Source organism: Oncorhynchus kisutch, linkage group LG14 (assembly GCF_002021735.2).
Source record: "Oncorhynchus kisutch isolate 150728-3 linkage group LG14, Okis_V2, whole genome shotgun sequence".
In the NCBI taxonomy this organism is placed as follows: Eukaryota; Metazoa; Chordata; class Actinopteri; order Salmoniformes; family Salmonidae; genus Oncorhynchus; species Oncorhynchus kisutch.
Genome location: NC_034187.2, coordinates 52,843,781 through 52,864,841, shown reverse-complemented (window position 1 = coordinate 52,864,841; position 21,061 = coordinate 52,843,781). Strand labels below are relative to the sequence as shown.

General features: G+C 41.4%; 1 protein-coding gene and 1 pseudogene across 2 annotated transcripts; both read left to right on the top strand.

Moving 5' to 3' along the window:
* The first annotated feature begins 5,853 nt into the window (after positions 1-5,853).
* LOC109903702 (probable thiopurine S-methyltransferase) lies at positions 5,854-8,945 on the top strand. Of its 2 annotated transcripts, none has more exons than XM_020500571.2 (9): positions 5,854-5,959; positions 6,904-7,020; positions 7,175-7,267; positions 7,397-7,529; positions 7,911-7,963; positions 8,061-8,135; positions 8,248-8,333; positions 8,462-8,506; positions 8,656-8,945. In XM_020500571.2, exons 2-9 carry the CDS (start codon positions 6,923-6,925, stop codon positions 8,772-8,774), a joined length of 702 nt encoding a protein of 233 aa, XP_020356160.1. In that variant the 5' UTR covers positions 5,854-5,959; positions 6,904-6,922; the 3' UTR covers positions 8,775-8,945. The 2 variants fall into 2 exon arrangements, with proteins under 2 accessions (XP_020356160.1, XP_020356159.1); XM_020500570.2 differs by having other exon boundaries at positions 5,948-6,043.
* Positions 8,946-11,449: 2,504 nt separating this feature from the next.
* LOC116353290 (probable thiopurine S-methyltransferase) lies at positions 11,450-13,246 on the top strand (annotated as a pseudogene).
* The last annotated feature ends 7,815 nt before the right edge of the window (positions 13,247-21,061 follow it).

Below are 21,061 nucleotides of genomic sequence, written 5' to 3'. Positions count from 1 at the left end.
TTCTCATTTACAACTGTGACCTGGCCAAGATAAAGCAAAGCAGTGTGACAAAAGCAACAACACAAATTTACATATAAGCAAACGTACAGTCAATAACAAATGTAGAAGAGTGGGTAGGTAGGCAATAAATAGGCCACAGTGTCACGGTCGTAGTTGCCGGCCTACTAGATGCCACTGATTCTTTTCTCCCATCCTTATGTGTTTATTGATTACACCTGCTTTGAGTTTGTTGTAATTAGTTGGGCTTTATTAGTCAGCCGGCCCGCCCGTTTCTTGGTGCGGGATTGATCATTGTAACCCTGGTGTTTGCTACAGACGAACGTGTTCGTGTATTTAGTGCTAGACTGTTTTCGTTCCCTGTGTCTGGGGCATTTTGTTTGAGCACCCAAAAGTGGAGTGGCCGTGGTTCACCGTGTGTGCATTAAAGGAGCACTTTATTGAACTCTCTGCTTTCCTGCGCCTGATTTCAGCCTCACAACACCCAGGACCTTACACGCAGAGGCGAAATAATTACAATTTAGCATTAATACTGGAGTATTAGATGCACAGATGATGAATGTGCAAGTAGCGAAACTGGGGTGCAAAAGAGCAAGAGGATAAATAACAATATGATAGTTGGGTGGGCTATTTACAGATGGGATGTGTACAGGTACAGTGATCGGTAAGCTGCTCTGACAGCTGATGCTTAAAGTTAGAGAGGGAGATAAAAGACTCCAGCTTCAGTGATTTTTGAAATTAGTTTCAGTCATTGGCAGCTGAGAATTGGAAGGAAAGGCACCCAAAGGAAGTGTTGGCTTTGGGGATGACCAGTGAAATATACCTGCTGGAGCTCGTGCTACAGGTGGGTGTTGCTATGGTGACAAGTGAGCTGAGATAATGTGGGGCTTTACCTAGCAAAGACTTATAGATGACCTGTTGCCAGTGGGTTTGGCGACAAATATGTACTGAGGGCCAGCCAACGAGAACATAGAGGTCGTAGTGGTGGGTAGTATATCGGGCTTTGGTGACAAAACGGATGGCACTGTGATAGACTACATCCAGTTTGCTGAGTAGAGTGTTGGAGGCTATTTTGTAAATGACATTGCTGAAGTCAAGGATCCGTAGGATAGTCAGTTTTACGAGGGTATGTTTGGCAGCATGAGTGAAGGAGGCTTTGTTGTGAAATAGGAAGCTGATTCTAGATTTAATTTTGGATTGGAGATGCTTAATGTGAGTCTGGAAGGAGAGTTGTCCGTTTCAAATTAAATGTCAACTCACTGTACCTACTTCTCTTCTCCAGCGTCGTTCCTTACAGGTAGTGAATGTTGTAACTGAGGACAGACCATTTTTATGAGCTACACGCTTCAGCACTCGCCGGTCCCATTCTCTGAGCTTGTGTGGCCTACCACTTCGCGGCTGAGCCGTTGTTGCTCCTAGACATTTCCACTTACAGTTGACTGGGGCAGATCTAGCAGGGCAGAAATTTGATGCACTGACTTGTTGGAAAGGTGGCATCCTATGACGGTGCCACTTTGAAGTCACTGAGCTCTTCAGTAAGGCCATTCTACTGCCAAAATTTGTCTATGGAGATTGCTTGGCTGTGTGCTCAATTTTATACACCTGTCGGCAACGGGTGAGGCTGAAATAGCCGAATCCACTCGTTTGTATGGGTGTCCACATACTTTTGTATATATTGTGTAGGTCAACCTCACTGACTGGGGTCTACATACGGGGGTCATCCCAGATTATAACAAAAAATAATTTATAATTAATCTGTACATTATTCTTATGACAACCTGAACCTCTTGCCATCCAAATGAGACAATTACAACCACAAATACACCAAAGGGTACATGTAATATCTACAGAAGTACAATGTAAATACTAGGTGTTACACAGGATTTAGATAGTTAAAATGAAGTGTATATTGAGGGGTACTTACTTGAAATGAATGTGTACTTTTATAGTACATTACCCATCCTGACAACCTGGCCATTATTTTAAGGCTTCCGGAAGCACCATCCGAGTGAGAAAATGAACACACTAGTGCACAGAGTACATGTAATATCTGCATACGTCCATTGTTATTACTAGGTGTTACACAGGATTTATCTAGTTAAAATGACATATCTTGAGGTGTACTTTCTTGTCATTATTGTGTACCTACAAAGTACATTACCCATTGTGACAATCTAATCGTAAGCTTCTGAAAGCGCCATCCAAGTGAGAAAATAAACACATTAATACACTGTCGTGGAAATTCTTACACAGGGACACTCAAAGTCAATCTTAAATTAATCATTGTTTATTATCAGCGCGCTGGAGAGATTCCAACCAACTCAATGCACCATATGCACACGTCTGTCAGGAGCTCTAACGGGGCAGTCCCGTTTAGTTCCCTTACATACTGGTTACGTTACATAGGCATGCATAGTTCATAGGGCTGGTTCCATGTGTCTGGCACGTCTCCTGTCTTAATTTATAGAACATATTCTGGGTGTTCTGCCAAATAGTCTAAAGGAGAAGGTCATGACCCCCCCCCCCCCCCCCCCCCCCCATATCTCTACCAGACATAGGCAGGAACCAAGGATTGTTTATGACACCAAAGACAAGATACATAAAGTAAAATTTCCTTCACAACACCACAGAGTACTGTAATATCTGCAAAAGTACAAGGTTGTCGCTAGTTGTTACACAAGATTTTTCTATTTAAAGTGTTAAAGTGAAGTGTAACTTTATAGTTACCTTTGAGCAATTTCTATATTATTACTTATTACTCATTAACAAGTAAAAATACTTACAAATAAAAGACGAGTTTCTATTTTAGTCAACTTTATTGCAACATTTTATTGTTAGATTAATAGATTAATTGGATGAATCAAAGATACATAGCCTTTCTCAATAACAAAAATAACTATTCTAGTGATGTCTCATATATTTTGCCTATAGTATGGTAAGTAGCTTAGATAGCTCATTTAGAAAAATGGGATTGTCTTTTTCTTCCCTTTTTGACATTACAAGTAACAATGGAAATTCCCAACTCTGTCTCGGACAACTCTGTTTCTTTCTTGTAAGCATTTCCCATCCTGGAGTCTGAGACCTTGTGGCAATCTGTGGTAAAGAAGAAGAATGTATGACAATTTAGCATATAAACTGCATTACCCCTAGTTGTCACGCCCTGACCGTAGAGATCCTTTTATTCTCTATGTTTGTTTGGTCACAGTGTGACTCGGGTGGGAAAGTCTATGCTTTCTGGTTCTTTGTTTTTGTCCGGGTATGATTCTCAATCAGGGACAGCTGTCTATTGTTGTCTCTGATTGGGAATCATACTTAGGCAGCCTTTTTTACTTTTCTCATTTGTAGGTTGTTGTCTTTGTTAGTGGCATGTATAGCCTTACAGAGCTTCAAGTTTGTTTTGTTGTATATTGTTTTTGTTGGCGACATTTAAAATAAAAGTATGTATGCTGACCACGCTGCACCTTGGTCCGGTCATTTCCTTGACGACGATCGTGACACTAGTTATTATCAATGTTGTGTATAAACACTGGATGACTGACAGGGGGCAATGTATTGACTGAAGTCACTTAGCAGCCAACTTGGTACTAAAAATTGTACAAAACATTTTTTTTAAAGATTTCGGAAGCTATATAAATACTTTTTTTAATATCTACTGTCATTTTTGACACATGTATTCTATGACAGAAACCTTATTGCATACTTTTAAATGTAAATTTCAAAATATTATGTGAGTTAAACATAAATATAAAAATTATATAAACATTTTCCTTAACTTTTATAACTTATTATTTCTTTCATCTCCACAGATCAACTCTGGAGCTTGGGATCTTGGTCACCTCCCTGACCCTGACCAAGGCCCTTCTTTCACGATTGCTCAGTGTCGCCGGGCAGCCAGCTCTAGGAAGAGTTTTGGTGGTTCCAAACTTCTTCCATTTAAGAATGATGGAGGCCACTGTGTCCTTGGGGACCTTCAATGTTGCAGAATTTTTTTGATACCCTTCCCCAGATCTGTGCTTTGACACAATCCTTTCTCTGAGTTCTACAGACAATTCCTTCAACCTCATGGCTTGGTTTTTGTTCTGACATGTACTGTCAACAGGTGTGTGCTTTTCCAAATCATGTCCAATCAGTTTAATTCACCACAGGTGGACTCCAATCAAGTTGTAGAAACATCTCAAGGATATTATTTGGAAACAGGATGCACCTGAGTTCAGTTTTGAGTCTCGTAGCAAAGGGTCAGAATAATTAGATACATCAGGAATTTCTGTTTTTGATTTTGTCATTATGGGGTATTGTGTGTAGATGTGTAGATGTATGAGGAAAACATTTTATTTAATCAATTTTAGAATAATGCTGTAACTGAAGAAAATGTGTAAAATGTCAAGGGGTCCGAATACTTTCTGAAAACAATGTAGTTTAGGTGTATAGCTTGTTAGGCATAGCTTTAAAATGTGCAGTTTTGTCATACAACACAATGCCATAAATGTATTGAGGGAGGGAGTGTGTAATTGGCATGCTGACTGCAGGAATGTCCACCAGAGCTGTTCCCAAAAAAATGGAAGTTAATTTCTCTACCTTAAGCAGCCTCCAACGTCATTTTAGAGAATTTGGCAGTACGTCCACCCGGCCTCACCACGTGTAACCACGCCAGCCCAGGACCTCCACATCCGGCTTCTTCACCTGCAGGATCATCTGACACTAGCCATCCAGACAGCTGAGGAAACAACAAAAGGATATCGTCTCAGGGAAGCTCATCTGCGTGCTCATTGCCCTCACCAGGGTCTTGAATTGACTGCAGTTTGGCGTTGTAACCGACTTCAGTGGGCAATTGCTCACCTACAATGGCCACTGGCACACTGGAGAAAATTTCTCTCTCCGGTGTTTACATTTTTGACCTACAACATTGTTTCTTTCGCTGCAATCTTTCATGTCTTGATTCTGCACACTGACCTTCGAACTCGACCCCATTCTTTCACACTGTAACATAATGTCAGTATCAACACGTGGGCACGTTGTAGGTTGTCCTTATTTTAAGCGTGTTGTGCAGATGGGCAGATCTTAACATGATGCTTCCAAAAGGGAGACTGTTCCTAAAGAGTGAAACTCTTGCAAGGTTAAATTATGGAATAAGAATTTGTCTTTGACCATTTTAAGTGGATTTATAAACCATTATTCAACTAATCTTAATAGGTTTACAATTTGACAAGCACTATCTAGCATTACTATCTCACAATTTGTATTAATGTGTCTAAAATTGTTGAATTGATGCTTAAAGTAATTTTAAAGATGTAACCATTTAAAGTAGTTTTTCATGTGAACCATTTGTGAACCCGTTTTTGCCATTGGGCCTGGGCATCAGACTCCAGAGCCCTTTATTGCAGAGTTGTGTCAATGAGGTGGTCGGTTTTCAATTGGCTAACACTTACCACCTGGGAAGGCTGAAATATGGGTATTGAGATGCTTTCAAAAACTTTAACATTTGTAACATGCATGATAACAAGCATTCCGTTGTTACATCCCAGTAATTACAGACTGCGATTACCACCAGTTACATGTTGTTGTTACAGTGTAACTGAATTATTACAATTAATTGTAATACCTGTGCTACAGTGTAATTACGTGATCCCTTAAAATGAACTGCTGCCGATAATTGTCAGGACTACTCCAGAATGGTTCCTTTTTTAAGTGGGATTCGAGCAAGGATTTCATATTTAAGCTAGTAAGAGATACAGTACTGTCACATAAATTGTACTAGACTACATTTTGTATTCTGCTCTGCGGTGCCTTTGCGTGGCTGAGGACGAAAGTTGAGCGGGGGAAAAAATCTCCTTTGAAATGAACATCCGCTGTCGATCACGTGGAGAGCAGTGTTGACAAAGGCTCCTCCCACACCAGTAGTGCAACTCATTGGCTGTGGCTCGGTGAAGATCACGTATAAATCGATATCAACATTTTTGAGAAGGTAAGCGACGACCGTGGACATGTTGTTCGAGTCGAGTTCAGTTATGTTCGTCAGCGTAATGTTTATGCTTGGCGGGAAGCCGAGGTAAGCTGATACGTTATGTCGAATCGGAATTGGCTTAGAGAAAGACTGCGCACGGCAAACTATTTTCAATACACACTGCTAAAGTAACTAATGCAGTCGATATAATTGCTGCTCTGTTTACAGGACTACTATTTGGGCCTACTAAAAACTTGCGTAACACAATCGTAATAATACGCCCACTTACTAATTTCTAAATGTCTTTAGCAAGATTATGAAATTCATTCTCTGGTGATCGGTGTTATAGGGGGAGGTTCCTTTACAAAATACCATGCTGTTGTATTTCCTATAAAGTTGCCTGTGAAAGGATGGTTTATCCTGAATGATAGCTGTTCTTTGTATCATGTTTAGGCCACCTGTGTCAAATGAGGCAATTCTGCTCATGAATAGGCCTACACTGGTCTTTGACACACCTCAATAAACATTTTTGCTGATCAGCATATGATTGACCAGTACTAGGTCAGTCTGGAGTCTGGACTACTCCATGTCCGATTAGTAGTGTTATCCACTTTAGGGACGATATCTCAACAGATTGACCCGAACAATTGACAAATGACCCTAAACATTGGTAGGTGCACAAATAGCCCTTTTTATATGAAAAGCCCAAAGTCTTCCAACCTTATCTGTAGTTTTTGCCTCAAAGTGCACACCCCTAGTCTTTCACACGTAATAATCATGAGTCACAATGACATGACACAATTCTATACAATTAGCCTGGCACAGTCCACATTGACTGTTTTTACTCGTGTGTCTGTGAGCGTGCATAGAATACCACCCGTGAACTCCCTCTCTGGATCAGTTGTGTGAAAGAGGTAATTTTCACCTATCCTTTCTCTTTGTTCCCCCTCATTGACCAACTCTAGTTGGTGTCAGACAAACAAAATGTTGTCAGCCCAGGCGGACAGAGTGATGGCCCTGGGAGAGTGGGAGGAACGGTGGAGGGAAGACCAAACAGGCTGGCACCGGCCCCACGTAAACAAGTAAGGATCTCTTTTATTTACCTTACAATGACGTGGATTAAAGAGTGAATTCATGCTTGTATTAAATGCATGTTTGTTTAACATGTCTCTGCCAGCATGTTATTCCTAGGCCCATAAGGTAAACTTCATATGACGAATTTGATTATATTTACAGGATGCTGGAGAGTAATATTGAGAAAGTTCTCGACGGACGGAAGGGAGTTAAGTTCTTCTTCCCTCTATGTGGGAAAGCTCTGGACATGAAATGGTAAGTGATGTGCATTACAAACAAACGTGTGTTCTCAATTAACATTAACTAGTGAAAGTCACAGTTCATGAATTAACATCCATAAATGACGTTTGACCTTACTGTCTTTTACCACGTGTTCGACTCCAGGCTGGCTGATATGGGCCATTCTGTTGTAGGGGTGGAGATTGCAGAGAAGGCCATCAAGCAGTTCTTTGAGGAGAGTAACATGACTTACAGTGAAGAGACAGTTCCTGCATTACCTGGAGCCAAGGTTTACAAGGTACTGTGTGCCAGAGAGCGGCTGGGTTGGCTACTATGACGCTACAATGGAGGAGTATGTGGAAGACGAGATGTTACAAGGTGTTGGAGGATTTTCTTTCAGCAGCGGTGGCAATGTGGGGTTCTTCCTGCGGATGTGGTCTTCTTGAGGCATACATCTACGCATGAAAACCAACAATTGCTGTGGTGGCATATAGGGGAAACAATGCATTCTTACCCTAGAAGTTCAAAGTCTTGGATTTTATTCATACCAGCTACAGATCCAGCATAGATAATGATTGGTGTTTGTGAAAGGAGTTCATAGAATTATTTTAAGACTCTGTTCCAATAGCGAAAGAGCTAACGTTGCAGTGCGTTTAACTTGTATGCTTTTCTTCCACAGAGCTCAGAGAGAAATATCTCCTTGTACCAATGTGATCTATACAATTTCTCCAGGTAAGCGTCTAAACTATTATCAATACATTTTCTCTTTTGACTGGGTCAGAAGGAGGAGGCCATTTACAGTATGACATCCTCTCACTTTGTATAACAGTGCCATTGAGGGTCAGTTTGGAGGGATTTGGGACAGAGGCTCCTTGGTGGCCATCAACCCACGGGACAGACAGAAGTATGACCACATGAACTTCACTTTCTTCTGAAAGTCAACCTGAGAACAGAGCATGGCATGATGGGAAGAGTCTTTGTCTGATGGCAAACTCTGTCGCTTCTGTATGTAACAGGTACGCGGCTCTGATCACGTCGTTAATGGACAAGGACTGCCGATACCTCTTGGACACTTTGCTCTACAACCCGGAAGTATACAAAGGTAACAACTTTTCCCATAGCTAGCATTGTGGCTAATGATGATATGCTATTTGTATTAGACCGCAGCGTAGTTGCGTGTCACTTGTAAGTACATCCGAGTTAAGATGAATACCCCTTTTTTTTCTTTAGGTCCTCCTTTTTTTGTGCCCGACGAGCAAGTGCAAAGTCTATTTGGTAAGTTATTTCATGGCAGAGATTGTCTTTGTGATTGTAATTCTGTCTGGATTTTTCAGATCAAACTACATAGAAATAAATGTGATGTGTACATCGTCGGGGAGGATTTAGAGATTAGTTTCCATGTGTGATTGTGTTTTTAATTCCAGGGAAGAGCTGTGATATAGAGTTGCTGCAGTCACTGGATGCCCTCACAGACAGAGAGAAGGCTCGGGGCATGGACTTCTTCACAGAAAAAGTGCATCTCATCACTCTAAAGACCAACTGAGAAACCAGTGATGATTCTTATTTAGGTTTCAAATATGGACATATTGAAGAAAATACTCTGTGGCTTGTCTTCAGCTTTTTAGTGGCATGATGTGACTTGAATTGGGTGAATCGTTTTTACTTATGATGGAATGAAGAAATGTCAATAAATACATTTTTTTATATAAATAAACCCATGTTCTTTACTCATTAGTAAACACCTAATTGTAAAAGTCATACATTTCCAGACTTGTAACATAACTGATCCAGGATTTAGTTTTTGTTTAGGGAAAAATAAATGTAAAAATAGTTTCTAAATCTCTTTACCTGAATGGAATAGTAGTAGCTGTAATAAAGAGTGAGTAGCCATTTTGTATTGCCGCTGTATGGGATCAGTAGTTAATGAATGATGATACAATTTAAATAACTGCTGAGAAAGCTGGTTCAGCCAATTTCCCTCTGGCAAAATCATGTTTGACTACAGGTGTAGAGGCACATGATATACAGTGCATTCGGAAAGTATTCAGACCCCTTTACTTTTTTAAACATTCTATTACAGCCTTATTCTAAAATGTATTAAATAATTTTCTTCCTCATCAATTTACACACAATACCCCATGATGACAAAGCAAAAACAAGTTTGTAGAAATTTTTGCTAATGATCCATCAGGGAGTCCAGGACCCAATCGCACAGGGCGGGGGTTGAGACCCAGGGGATCAAGCTTAATGATGAGCTTGGAGGGTACTATGGTGTTGAACGCTGAGCTGTAGTCAATGAACAGCATTCTTACATAGGTATTCCACTTGTCCAGATGAGATAGGGCACTGTGCAGTGTGATGGCGATTGCATCGTCTGTGGACCTATTGGGGCGGTATGCAAATTGCGGTGGGTCTACGGTGACAGGTAAGGTGGAGGTGATATGATCCTTGACTAGTCAGCATGACGCTGCCATCACCATGCTTCACCGTAGAGATAGTGTCAGGTTTCCTCCAGATGTGATGCTTGGCATTCAGGCCAAAGAGTTCAATCTTGGTTTCATCAAAATCCAAGCAGGCTGTCGTGCTTTTTACTGAGGAGTGGCCTCTGTCTGGCCACTCTACCAAAATGTCCTGATTGGTGGAATGCTGCAGAGATTGTTGTACTTCTGGAAGGTTCTCCCAACTCCAATGAGGAACTCTGGAGCTCTGTTAGAGTGGCCATCTTGGTCTCCTCCCTGACCAAGGCCCTTCTCCCCCAATTGCTCAGTTTGGCCTGGCGGCCAGCTCTAGAAAGAGTCTTGGTGGTTCCAAACTTCTTCCAATTAAGAATGATGGAGACCACTGTGTACTTGGGGACCTTCAATGCTCCAGATTTTTTTTTGGTACTCTTCCCCACAGATCTGTGCCTCGACACAATCCCGTCTCTGAGCTCTATGGACTATTCTTTCAACCTCATGGCTTGGTTTTCGCTCTGACATGCACTGTCAACTTTCGGACCTTAAATGAACAGGTGTGTGCCTTTCCAAATCATGTCCAATCAATTGAATGTACCACAGGTGCACTCCAATCAGGATGTAGAAACATCGCAAGGATGATCAATGGAAACGGTACAATTTCGAGTCTCATATTTCAATTTCGAGTCTCATATCAAAGGGTCTGAGTACTTATGTGAATAAGGTATTTATGTTTTCTATTTTTAATACATTTGCAAAAATGTCTAAAAACCTGTTTTCGCTTTGTCATTGTGGGGTATTGTGTGTAGATTGATAAGGAACACTTTTATTTAATCCATTAGAATAAGGCTGTAACGTAACAAAATACAGAAAATGGAAGGGGCCTGAATACTTTCCAAATGCTTATACATCACTGGCTACATATACTTCTCTGCTCTTGAATTCGTCATGTGTACATCTACTTATGACTTATGTCAATGGTACTATCATTCAGCTTCACACATACAATATTTGATTTGTCACTTATGAAGGAAGAAATTATATTTTATGGGTTAATGGCCTCTGGATGACTCATTATTTATAGCTGCCTGTATGTGTTTGGATGGATAGTGCAAAAGATCATCAAGGACATCCACCACCTGAGCCACCTCCTGTTCACACCGCTATCATCCAGAAGGCGAGGTCAGTACCGGTGCATCAAAGCTGGGAACCAGAGACTGAAAAACAGCTTCTATCCCAAGGCCATCAGACTGCTAAACAGCCATCACTAACTCAGAAAGGCTGCTGTCTATATTGAGACCCAATCACTGGCCACTTTAATCAATGGATCACTAGACTCTTTATACAATGCCACTTTAAATAATGGCACTTTAATAATGTTTACATATCTTACATTACTCATATCACATGTATATACTGTATTTTATATCATCTATTGCACCTTGCCTATGCCGCTCGGCCATCACTCATCCATATACTTACATGTACATATTCTCATTCACCCCTTTAGATTGTGTGTATTAGGTAGTTGCTGTGGAATTGTTAGATCTCTTGTTAGATATTACTGCACTGTCGGAACTAGAAGCACAAGCATTATGCTACACTCACATTAACATCTGCTAACCATGTGTATGTGACAAATAACATTTGATTTGAATTGATCAGCAGTAAAATTTCAGTTTGGCAATGTGATTGGGTCTGGCATTCCACTCATTTCCTCTGTTGTGATTTTCTTGCTGTTTGAGCGGGTGGAAGGTATTACAGAATGGAAGCTCAGGCGTATAGAGTCAGGACTCTGGGAGAATGGGAGCAAGGTTGGAAAGAGGGAGAGATTGGCTCTCACTACTTATTTTTCTTTTGATATTACTGAATCTCTAGCTGTAGTTCTCAAGGAATTACAGAGTGTAATAATTAAAGGTGTGTCTGTCATCTGAATAGGCTTATTGTGTGAAATGACTGACATGCCTTTCACTGCCTTTTTCAGTGGTACAACATTGCTCATTTTTCTTATGTAATAGGATGTTGGAGAGCTATATTGACAATGTTCTCTGTGAACGGAAGGGAGTCCGGTTTTTCTTCCCACTATGTGGGAAAGCCGTTGATATGAAATGGTAGGTTGCGGAAATTCAACACACACAAACATAATATTACACTTCTATAACCATAGACATGTTTTTTATTTATTTTTTATTTAGAAAGAACTTGTACATGCCTGAATGATCTCCTCCTACCTGTTGATACGCAGGCTTGCAGATATGGGACACCCAGTTGTTGGTGTGGATATAGCTGAGATGGGTATCAGGCAGTTCTTTGAAGATCAGAAGTTGATCTACAGTGAAGAAGTGGTCCCAGCAATACCTGGTGCCAAGGTTTACAAGGTATGAAGAAGACCATGCACTTCGGTTCGCATTCCTGAGGGCCAATCTCGTTTGCGTGTCCATCCTTCCATCTACTCCTTTTGTGGATCATATTGATTATGCCTTAACTGAAACATTCAGGTGGAAAGCTATCCTTGTACCGGTGTGACCAATACAAATTCTCCATGTAAAGATAATTTGAACAGTAACCCATTTCCCCGCATTTCTTTTGTAAAAGGGTAACATAATATTTTTCTAAAACTATGAATGTTTGTTTTTTTAAGTGCCATTGAGCCACAGAGGCTCCTTGGTGGCCATCAATCCACGGGACAAAGAAAAAGTAAGACCACGTGAACTGGACCTCCCTCTTAGATTCAACAGGAAAGCACAGCTTGTTTTGACACAAGTTACGTCTGTAACAGGTATGCAGCACTGATCATGTCATCCGTGGACAAGGACTGACGATACCTCTTGGACACTTAAACAACAACAAAAATACAATTCTGAATAGTTCAAAGGTAAGATCTTCCCCTGAAATAACAGCTCAAATGATATTTGTCTTCCATTTGTTCTAGATGCATGTGAGTAGAATATTTATTCAAACATACAGTAGAGTATGCGTGTAGTTTATTAACCTTCCATTGTCATTCGTTAACACCTCTCTATATGTCCTCCATTTTATGTGCCTTGTGTAAACAGACTTTCTGGTGAGTTTTATTAATACAATTGTGTTTGTCATTGATAGTACCTTTATTGATATTCCTTTGTATACCTGTCATTGAACTGTATTTGATATTTAACACAAAAACCAATTGGGTGAAATATGAGAAGATATTGTAGGAGAGAATTGTGGCAAGGTAGTTTCACAATATTCATTTGATTTGATATGTATTCCAGGGAGGAGTTGTGATATTGAGTTTATACAGTCTTCAGGTGCTCTCCCAGGCGTGAAGGATAAGGAATGGGGCTTGGATGTCTTCATAGGACGACAGGGAGAGATGTCTGAGCGAAATAGCGCATTGAAAATGATTGTCAGGATATTAGATGTTCTGTGAAGGTTAGATGTTGTTATTAGCTTTGTTGACAGTTTGGAAATGACCTCATGTCGAAATATGCCAAGTAAATTCTTTCATATGGGAAATGAACTGAATTTACAGTGTTTTTTAAATGTCTGGCATTTAAAATAAAATAAAAATATACCCGTGTGCCTTTGCTTTTTATTATTTGTATCATAGATATTGTGTCCTGTTGAAGAAGAAAACAATTCTCTACAATGAAAGCAAGGAACATGCATTAGATACTCCACAGCAATTGTTATAATAATTCTGACCTGTCTTGAAATGCATAGGTTCCTCATTATTAACCAATACATTGGATTCTGCACTTCTCTTTGTTCGCGTGCTGTCACGTTCTGCTCCCCACTAGACACCGATTTGCTGTTGCCTAGATACTCGGGGTGCGTTCGTAAATTCACTCTGGCTATCTACTCCGATTTCAGAGCACTTTCGTCCGAGTGTGCCAGAGTGCAGAATAACTGATGGATTTATGAATGCTCAACACCCGTTGAATATGGACCGTGTCAGTAAACGTCGGCAAAAAAAAGCATAATCAATTGTTGCCAGCAGCACAGTTACAGTCAACAACGCCAACATGAAAACAGCCTAAAAAGCTCTGCTAGGGCGAGATAAATGGGCAGAGAGGTGTTCTCTCATTTGTGTCTGGAAGAAGACAGCAAGATATCCAGTTAGCTTGGGTGCTTGACAGCCGTTGTGAGGTCAGAACGTTGGGGTCAACCCTACTCCTAGGCCAGAGCGAAACGCTCGGAATTTACCAACGGGCAATCTAACAACGCATCTGACAACGCTCTGAATTTACGAACGCCCAGTGCGCACTCTGAGCGCCCTCTGAGCGCACTCTGAACGCACTCTGAACGCACTCTGAACGCACTCTGAGCGCACTCTGACACTCCGGATTGAATTTACCAACACACCCCTAGGCCTACATTTTTTTGTTAACAAATCGAGGGAGTCAGGGACGAAGATAAGCGTTATTTTATAAAGTAGACGTGCCCGAAGCCACAAAAGAAGGAAACGGTAAGTTTGTAAAACGTGACAAGGTTGACATAATGTTGCCATTGAGTTTTTGTGAATGTTACAATGTAGCAATTGTACGATGTGCCACAAAAAGAACAACAAACTGCCCGAGAGGCCTCGAATGCAACGTTTTAACAAAGCGAGCACGTGTTGCTGCAATAACGACGCTCACTCGTGAACGTGTTAACGATTAATTTTACAGTATTGACAATGGTTATTTCATATGGCCAGATCAGCATACATCCACCTGGGCAATGTATCCGGGATGATGAAACCCAAGCCCTTGAGGTTAGCAGGTAACAGGCAGCTACAGCAGTAGCAAATGTTACAATATTTTCTGGACTTATTTTTGTGCACATATTTTTTGCACTATTATTTGGGTAGGTGTATATAAATGTATTTTTTTATTATTATTATTTAATTAACTTATTAATGATTATGGCAGGTCAGTCACCGCTCAGCAAGGCTGGAGGTTATTATGGAGGCTGGAGGTTATTAATTTGGTTATTATTAAGAAGATGCTTAGAGCCAATGCGATTAGCAGTTAAAGCCTATATTCAGAATAATCTATATACGTAGATTATACACCACATCTAATACGTCCAGAAATTGTGTGTGGCGGCCAAACCTCCATGCACAAAACATTTCATCTACTGCGCTAAACTATCACTTTAAGTGCTTTGTTTATACAGGAGACGTGGCACTGAACTATAAAGAGACAGTTGTATGAGGTTAGTACCAAACACCACAGAGTGGGGATTTGACCTTTGCGACTGTATATTCCAGAGGAGATGTTGACTCAACAGAGGCTACTGCTTTGACAGGCAGTACTGTTTAACCAGCGGTGGTGGTATAGTATATCAGGGTTATTATAGGGTAACGTAGCACCCGGTGTGTCTGCATCTAGTACCAGAATAGCTCTTATGACCTTAGTAAATGTCTTTTGAAAAAAAAAGGAATGATGTGACACAAACCCAAATTCTGTGTTTTACTAGCACCTTGAAATAGGCTGGCTGGCTGACTGCCTGAATGAATGGATGGATAACTGTACCTTTGTCTCCTGAAGATGGTGCCGACAGCAGTAAACATAAACAAACTAGCTGCACCAATCCAACTGTAGCATTTCAGCTCTGTTTTTCAGGTAACCTTTACCTGGCTATCTGCTCGGTCTGTCCCAGTGTCTGTACAGCTTCTTCTGCTACGTTCATTAGGAAGGGGGGAATCCAGGAGGAGGTAGGGCTCCTGCTGCGTTCCCCACCCTCAGGAACAGGGTGGAGGCCACAAAGGACAGACCAAAGGTGTGTGGGGAGTGGGGTAGGGCTAGGGTGGTGTGGGTGCGTGCGTGGCTATCTATCCACTCCCACATTGAATGTTGAGTGATTTCTATGTTGCAGTAAAGAACCAAATGGTTTGGTTTGGAAAGCCATCTCTGCTCGAATGATGTCTAGCTACCTCCCATTCCATAGGACTCATAGGACTGATTGAGACAGATTTAAGACTTGTCAGATATGAGTGACAGGATGTTTAATGTCAGCTCCTAACATCTGACAGACAGTTCTGTAAGTCATTTGAGGTCTATTGCTGTTATGCTGTCAGGTCCAGGCCAAAACAAATTCATAAAAAATCCTACAATGTGATTTTCTGGATTTTTTTTCTCATTTTGTCTGTCATAGTTGAAGTGTACCTATGATGATAATTACAGGCCTCTCTCATCTTTTTAAGTGGCAGAACTTGCACAATTGGTGGCTGACTAAATACTTTTTTGCCCCACTGTATACTGTATTTTATAATATTTGTTATTAGAATTACTTTCGCTGGTATTTTTATAATAATTGAGTTTCTCCTGGCTTAAAACCTTTTAGGGCTGCGATCCTGTTAACGGGATGATATGACAACAGCCAGTGCAGGGCGCCAAATTCAAAACAACAGAAATCTCGTAATTAAAATTCCTCAAACATACATGTATCTTATACCATTTTAAAGGTAATCTTGTTGTTAATCCCACCACGGTGCCCGATTTCAAATAGGCTTCACGGCGAAAGCACCACAAACAATTACGTTAGGTCACCACCAAGCCACAGAAAAACACTGCCATTTTTCCAGCCAAAGAGAGGAGTCACAAAAAGCACAAATAGAGATACAATTAATCACTAACCTTTGATGATCTTCATCAGATAACACTCATAGGAACTGATAAAGTTCATATAAAAAAATCTGAGTTTACATTGGAGCGTTACGTTCACTAGCTCCAGAAACATCCAGTGATTTTGCATAGCCACATCGATTCAACAGAAATACTCATCATAAATGTAGATGATATACACATGGAATTATAGATATACCTCTCCTTAATGCAACCGCTGTGTCAGATTTCAAAAAAACTTTATGGAAAAAGCAAACCATGCAATTATCTGAGACGGCGCTCAGAAAATTTATCAAATTAGCCGCCATGTTGAGTCAACAGAAACCCGAAATTACATGATAAATATTCCCTTACCTTTGATGATCTTCATCAGAATGCACTCCCAGGAATCGCAGTTCCACAATAATTGCTTGATTTGTTCGATAATGTCCGTTATTTATGTCCAAGTAGCTGCTTTTGTTAGCGTTAGGTACACATATCCAAACGCTCGTGCGTTTGGACAAAAACTTTGGGCAAAAACTTCAAAAAGTTATATTACAGGTCGAAGAAACATTTCAAACTGAGTATAGAATCAATCATTAGGATGTTTTTATCATAAATCTTCAATAAAGTTCCAACCTGAGAATTCCTTTGTGTCTACAGAAGCAACGGAACGCAAGTCGATATCATGTGGAATCCGCATGACCAGGAAATGGCTCTCTGCCAGTAAGCTGACTCATTAAGCTCTAATTCAGTCCCACAACATGGCAGAAGCCTCATTCAAGTTTCTAAAGACGGTTGACATCTAGTGGAAGCCCTAGGAAGTGCAACTTCATTCATATCCCAATATGAATTCAATAGGGCCTGGGTTGAAAATATACCAACCTCAGATTTCTCACTTCCTGTTTGGATTTCTTCTCAGGTTTCTGCCTGCCATATGAGTTCTGTTATACTCACAAACATAATTCAAACAGTTTTAGAAACTTCAGAGTGTTTTCTTTCCAATAATAATATGCATATATTAGCAACTGAGACTGAGGAAGCAGGCCGTTTACTCTGGGCACCTCTGGACACCTTTCATCCAAGCTACTCAATACTGCCCCTGCAGCCATAAGAAGTTAAGGAAATTCTACAGTATGACTCTTGTGATTTTGTCCTCCCACTGTAGGATTGCTCCTCACTCTTATGCCCAAACCCAAACAAATGAATATCTAGGGAATAGGCACCAGTTTGGAATTGGTCCTCAGTCTTCTGCTTTTCGTCCTCTGACCCTGAGTAAGCTCGTGACCCAGCACTCCCCAGTCATGGTGTCCCTGCTGCCGTATCCGCGGGAGGAGGCTCCTTACCTGTTCCACCGCAACAGACTCAATAATCAGAGCCAGGCCACGCTGTGTAACCCAGAGACCCTGATGGGGGATCTCAAAGAGCAGCTGGCCTCTGTCAGGTAGCTAACAGTCACAGCACAGGGAGGGAATAACCCCATCCCAGGTCTGTTTGTGCTGTCTTGCTGTCTATGGCCATTGTCACTCCAATTGTTAGCAAGGCAGCACAAAGTTCTGGGACCAGGCTAGGAAATAAATATGTTCGCTATATCAGAAGGTTGAATGGAAGAACAAACTAGAGGTGTAAGAGACTGATAATATGCACTGGAAACATTCTATTGAACTTCTGAATATCTCTTGTACAGTGCATTCGGAAAGTATTCAGACCCCTTGACCTTTTCCACATTTTGTTACAGCCTTATTCTAAAATGGATTTAAAAAAACATTTCCCTCAGGAATCGACACCCAATAATGACAAAGCAAAAACTGTTAGACATTTTAGACATTTTTGCAAAGCTCTGTCAGGTTGGATGGGGAGCGGCGTTGCACAGCTATTGTCAGGTCTCTCCAGAGATGTTCGATTGGGTTCAAGTCCGGGCTTTGGCTGGGCCACTCAAGGACATTCAGAGACTCATCCCTAAGCCATTGTCTTGGCTGTGTGCTTAGGGCCGTTGTCCTGTTGGAAGGTGAACCGTCGCCCTAGTCTGAGGTCCTGAGTGCTCTGGAGCGGTTTTCATCAAGGATCTCTCTGTACTTTGCTCCATTCATCTTTCCCTCGATTCTGACTAGTCTCCCAGTCACTGCCACCAGCATGTTTCACCGTAGGGATGGTGCCAGGATGGGACACTTGGCATTCAGGCCAAAAACTTCAATCTTGGTTTTTCCAGACCAGAGAATATTGTTTCTCATGGTCTGTGAGTCCTTTAGATGCCTTTTGGCAAACTCGAAGCGGGCTGTCATGTGCCTTTTACTGAGGAGTGGCTTCCGTTTGGCCACTCTACCATAAAGGCCTGATTGGTGGAGTGCTGCAGAGATGGTTGTCCTTCTGGAAGGTTCCCCCATCTCCACAGATGAACTCTGGAGCTCTGTCAGAGTGACCATTGGGCTCTTGGTCACCTCCCTGACCAAGGCCCTTCTCCCCCGATTGCTTAGCTTGGCCGGGCGACCAGCTCTAGGAAGAGTCTTGGTGGTTCCATTTAAGAATGATGGAGGCCACTGTGTTCTTTGGGACCTTTAATGCCTTGGAAATGTTTTGGTATCCTTCCCCAGATCTGTGCCTCGACACAACCCTGTCATGGAGCTCTACGGACAATTATTTCAACCTCATGGCTTGGTTTTTGCTCTAACATGCACTTTCAACTGTGGGACTTTATATAGACAGGTGTGTGCCTTTCCAAACCATATCCAATCAATTGAATTTACCACAAGTGGACCCCAATCAAGTTGTAGAAGCATTTTAAGGCTGATCAATGGAAACAGGATGCACCTGAACTCAATTTTGTGTCTCATAGCAAAATCTGGTATTTCTGTTTTTTATTTTGGATACATTTGCAAAACAAAATTAAAACCTGTTTTCACTTTGTCATTATGGGATATTGTATGTAGATTGATTAGCGGGAAAATGTTTTTAATTCATTTTAGTATAAGGCTGTAATGTAACAAAATGTGCCAAAGGGAATACTTTCCGAATGCACTGTATTTCCACACCCCTGAACTTATGTCTGTTATGTGTGTACTTTGATATTTGTTTTCCTAGCTTTGGGTTTCTAGGGAAGCCTCTGAGCCAGTTCAGCTGCACCACCCGCATGCACAAGGGAGCCAACAACGAGGAGGTGGAAGATGATGATGACGATGAAGACCCCGGCGTCTATGTTAGAAGCAGTAAGAACACCTTCAACGCAGCAGCCTCAGCCGTGCCAATACAGTCGCCTCACGGGCCCCCACAGAGGGAGTGTGTGACGGAGAAGTCCGTCAGTACACTAACACACACACACATTCATCGCGCCTCCCTGCTCCGTTATTAGCTACATTAACAATGAGAGTTGTATGTACTAAGATAGAGAAGTTAACTCTATCGTAGTACATACATTTCACACTTTATTCTTTCCTCCCGTCAGTAACAGTTCATGGTATAAAGAATATACAGACAAGCGTTCAGGTTTAATTTAAGCAGCGTGAGTGCCTTGTTTGTTTGGTTCTGTTCCTCTCTCTCCGTCTCGGTAGCTTCCGGGTATGCTGGGATAAGGACCAGAGCTACGGTAATCGGGCTGGCTTTGTAGTGCCTGTCCCGAATGGCTCGTTCATGTGACTGAGCTTATTGGAAGACTCCATGTCAGTAGGGATGGGATTTTGTAAATGTTATATTGGTATATTGTATCATGAGAAACGTGTTGCAATGTATATCATTCATGATGTTTAGCTGAGTGGGAAATGTAGGCTTTGATGAAGGTAATTGCTTAATTAATTAGTGCTGGGTATGCTCTGATGGGAGGGGCCTCTCTTTCAGTTCAAGGGGGGGGACCATTTTGGATTGAGCTGTTGATGGGGCAGCATTGTTATTTTTATTTATTTAAATTTTATAGCTGTCCCATAATGGATACTTCGGATGGCAGTACTGTTGTTTTTCTTCCGTATTCACTATGCAAATAAACACCCAGAAGCACAGAAGTACTTTTGCGGCGCCGCCATCTTTTTATTTGATAGAGGTTAGGTTTTTCAGTTTAGCCTTCTGGCCTACTCTACGTGACAGTGTGCTCTCAGACACAGAGTGATAGTATGTGCGCGTTTGTGTGTCTGCGTGTGTGTTTGTGTGCAGTGGCGCGTATTTATGATCTTTGTGTTTCATAATTGTCCTTCAATTCGCAAGTGGCTGAATGTATCTCACCAGAGAAAGCATCCAACTGAGCGAAACAGCATCCCTCTGTCTCAGTATGTCTGGCCAAAAAGAGTATGACATTGTTGCCGCCTGTAGCATTGAATTCATTAGCGAGAGAAGCCAGCAAGCATTTGGACTCCCTTGATAATCTTTAAATAAAATAATAGCCAATCAGTGTTGAGCTAAACTGAGTGAGCTCTACTGTGAATGGTCCTGGCGCACCAAACAAAAGTGTCAATTTAAGCCATTTTGGATTTGACTTCACTCAAATCATATTGCATCAAAAGCACTGGTAGAATTTTAAAAAATTGTTCCATCTCGTTGTGAAGTTGTCCTCCGGTGGCTAGCTAGTTAGATAAAATCGTCCCTTTCCTAAATTAGCCATGGGTGGAGATAGGGATTTGGACTTGTGGACTTGGTGTACCAGCCAATGATTATAACGGCAATTCTGATCCAACCATAAAGTCATACATTGTGCCCCTGGCCTGAGAGGATGGAAGTTCAACATGTAACTAGATATATTAGGCTAACGTGAACGAGTTGGCTCATCGTAGGCCATGAAATTAGGTTAGGCTTGTTGGCATGCCTTTTAGCCTGGTAGCCTAATC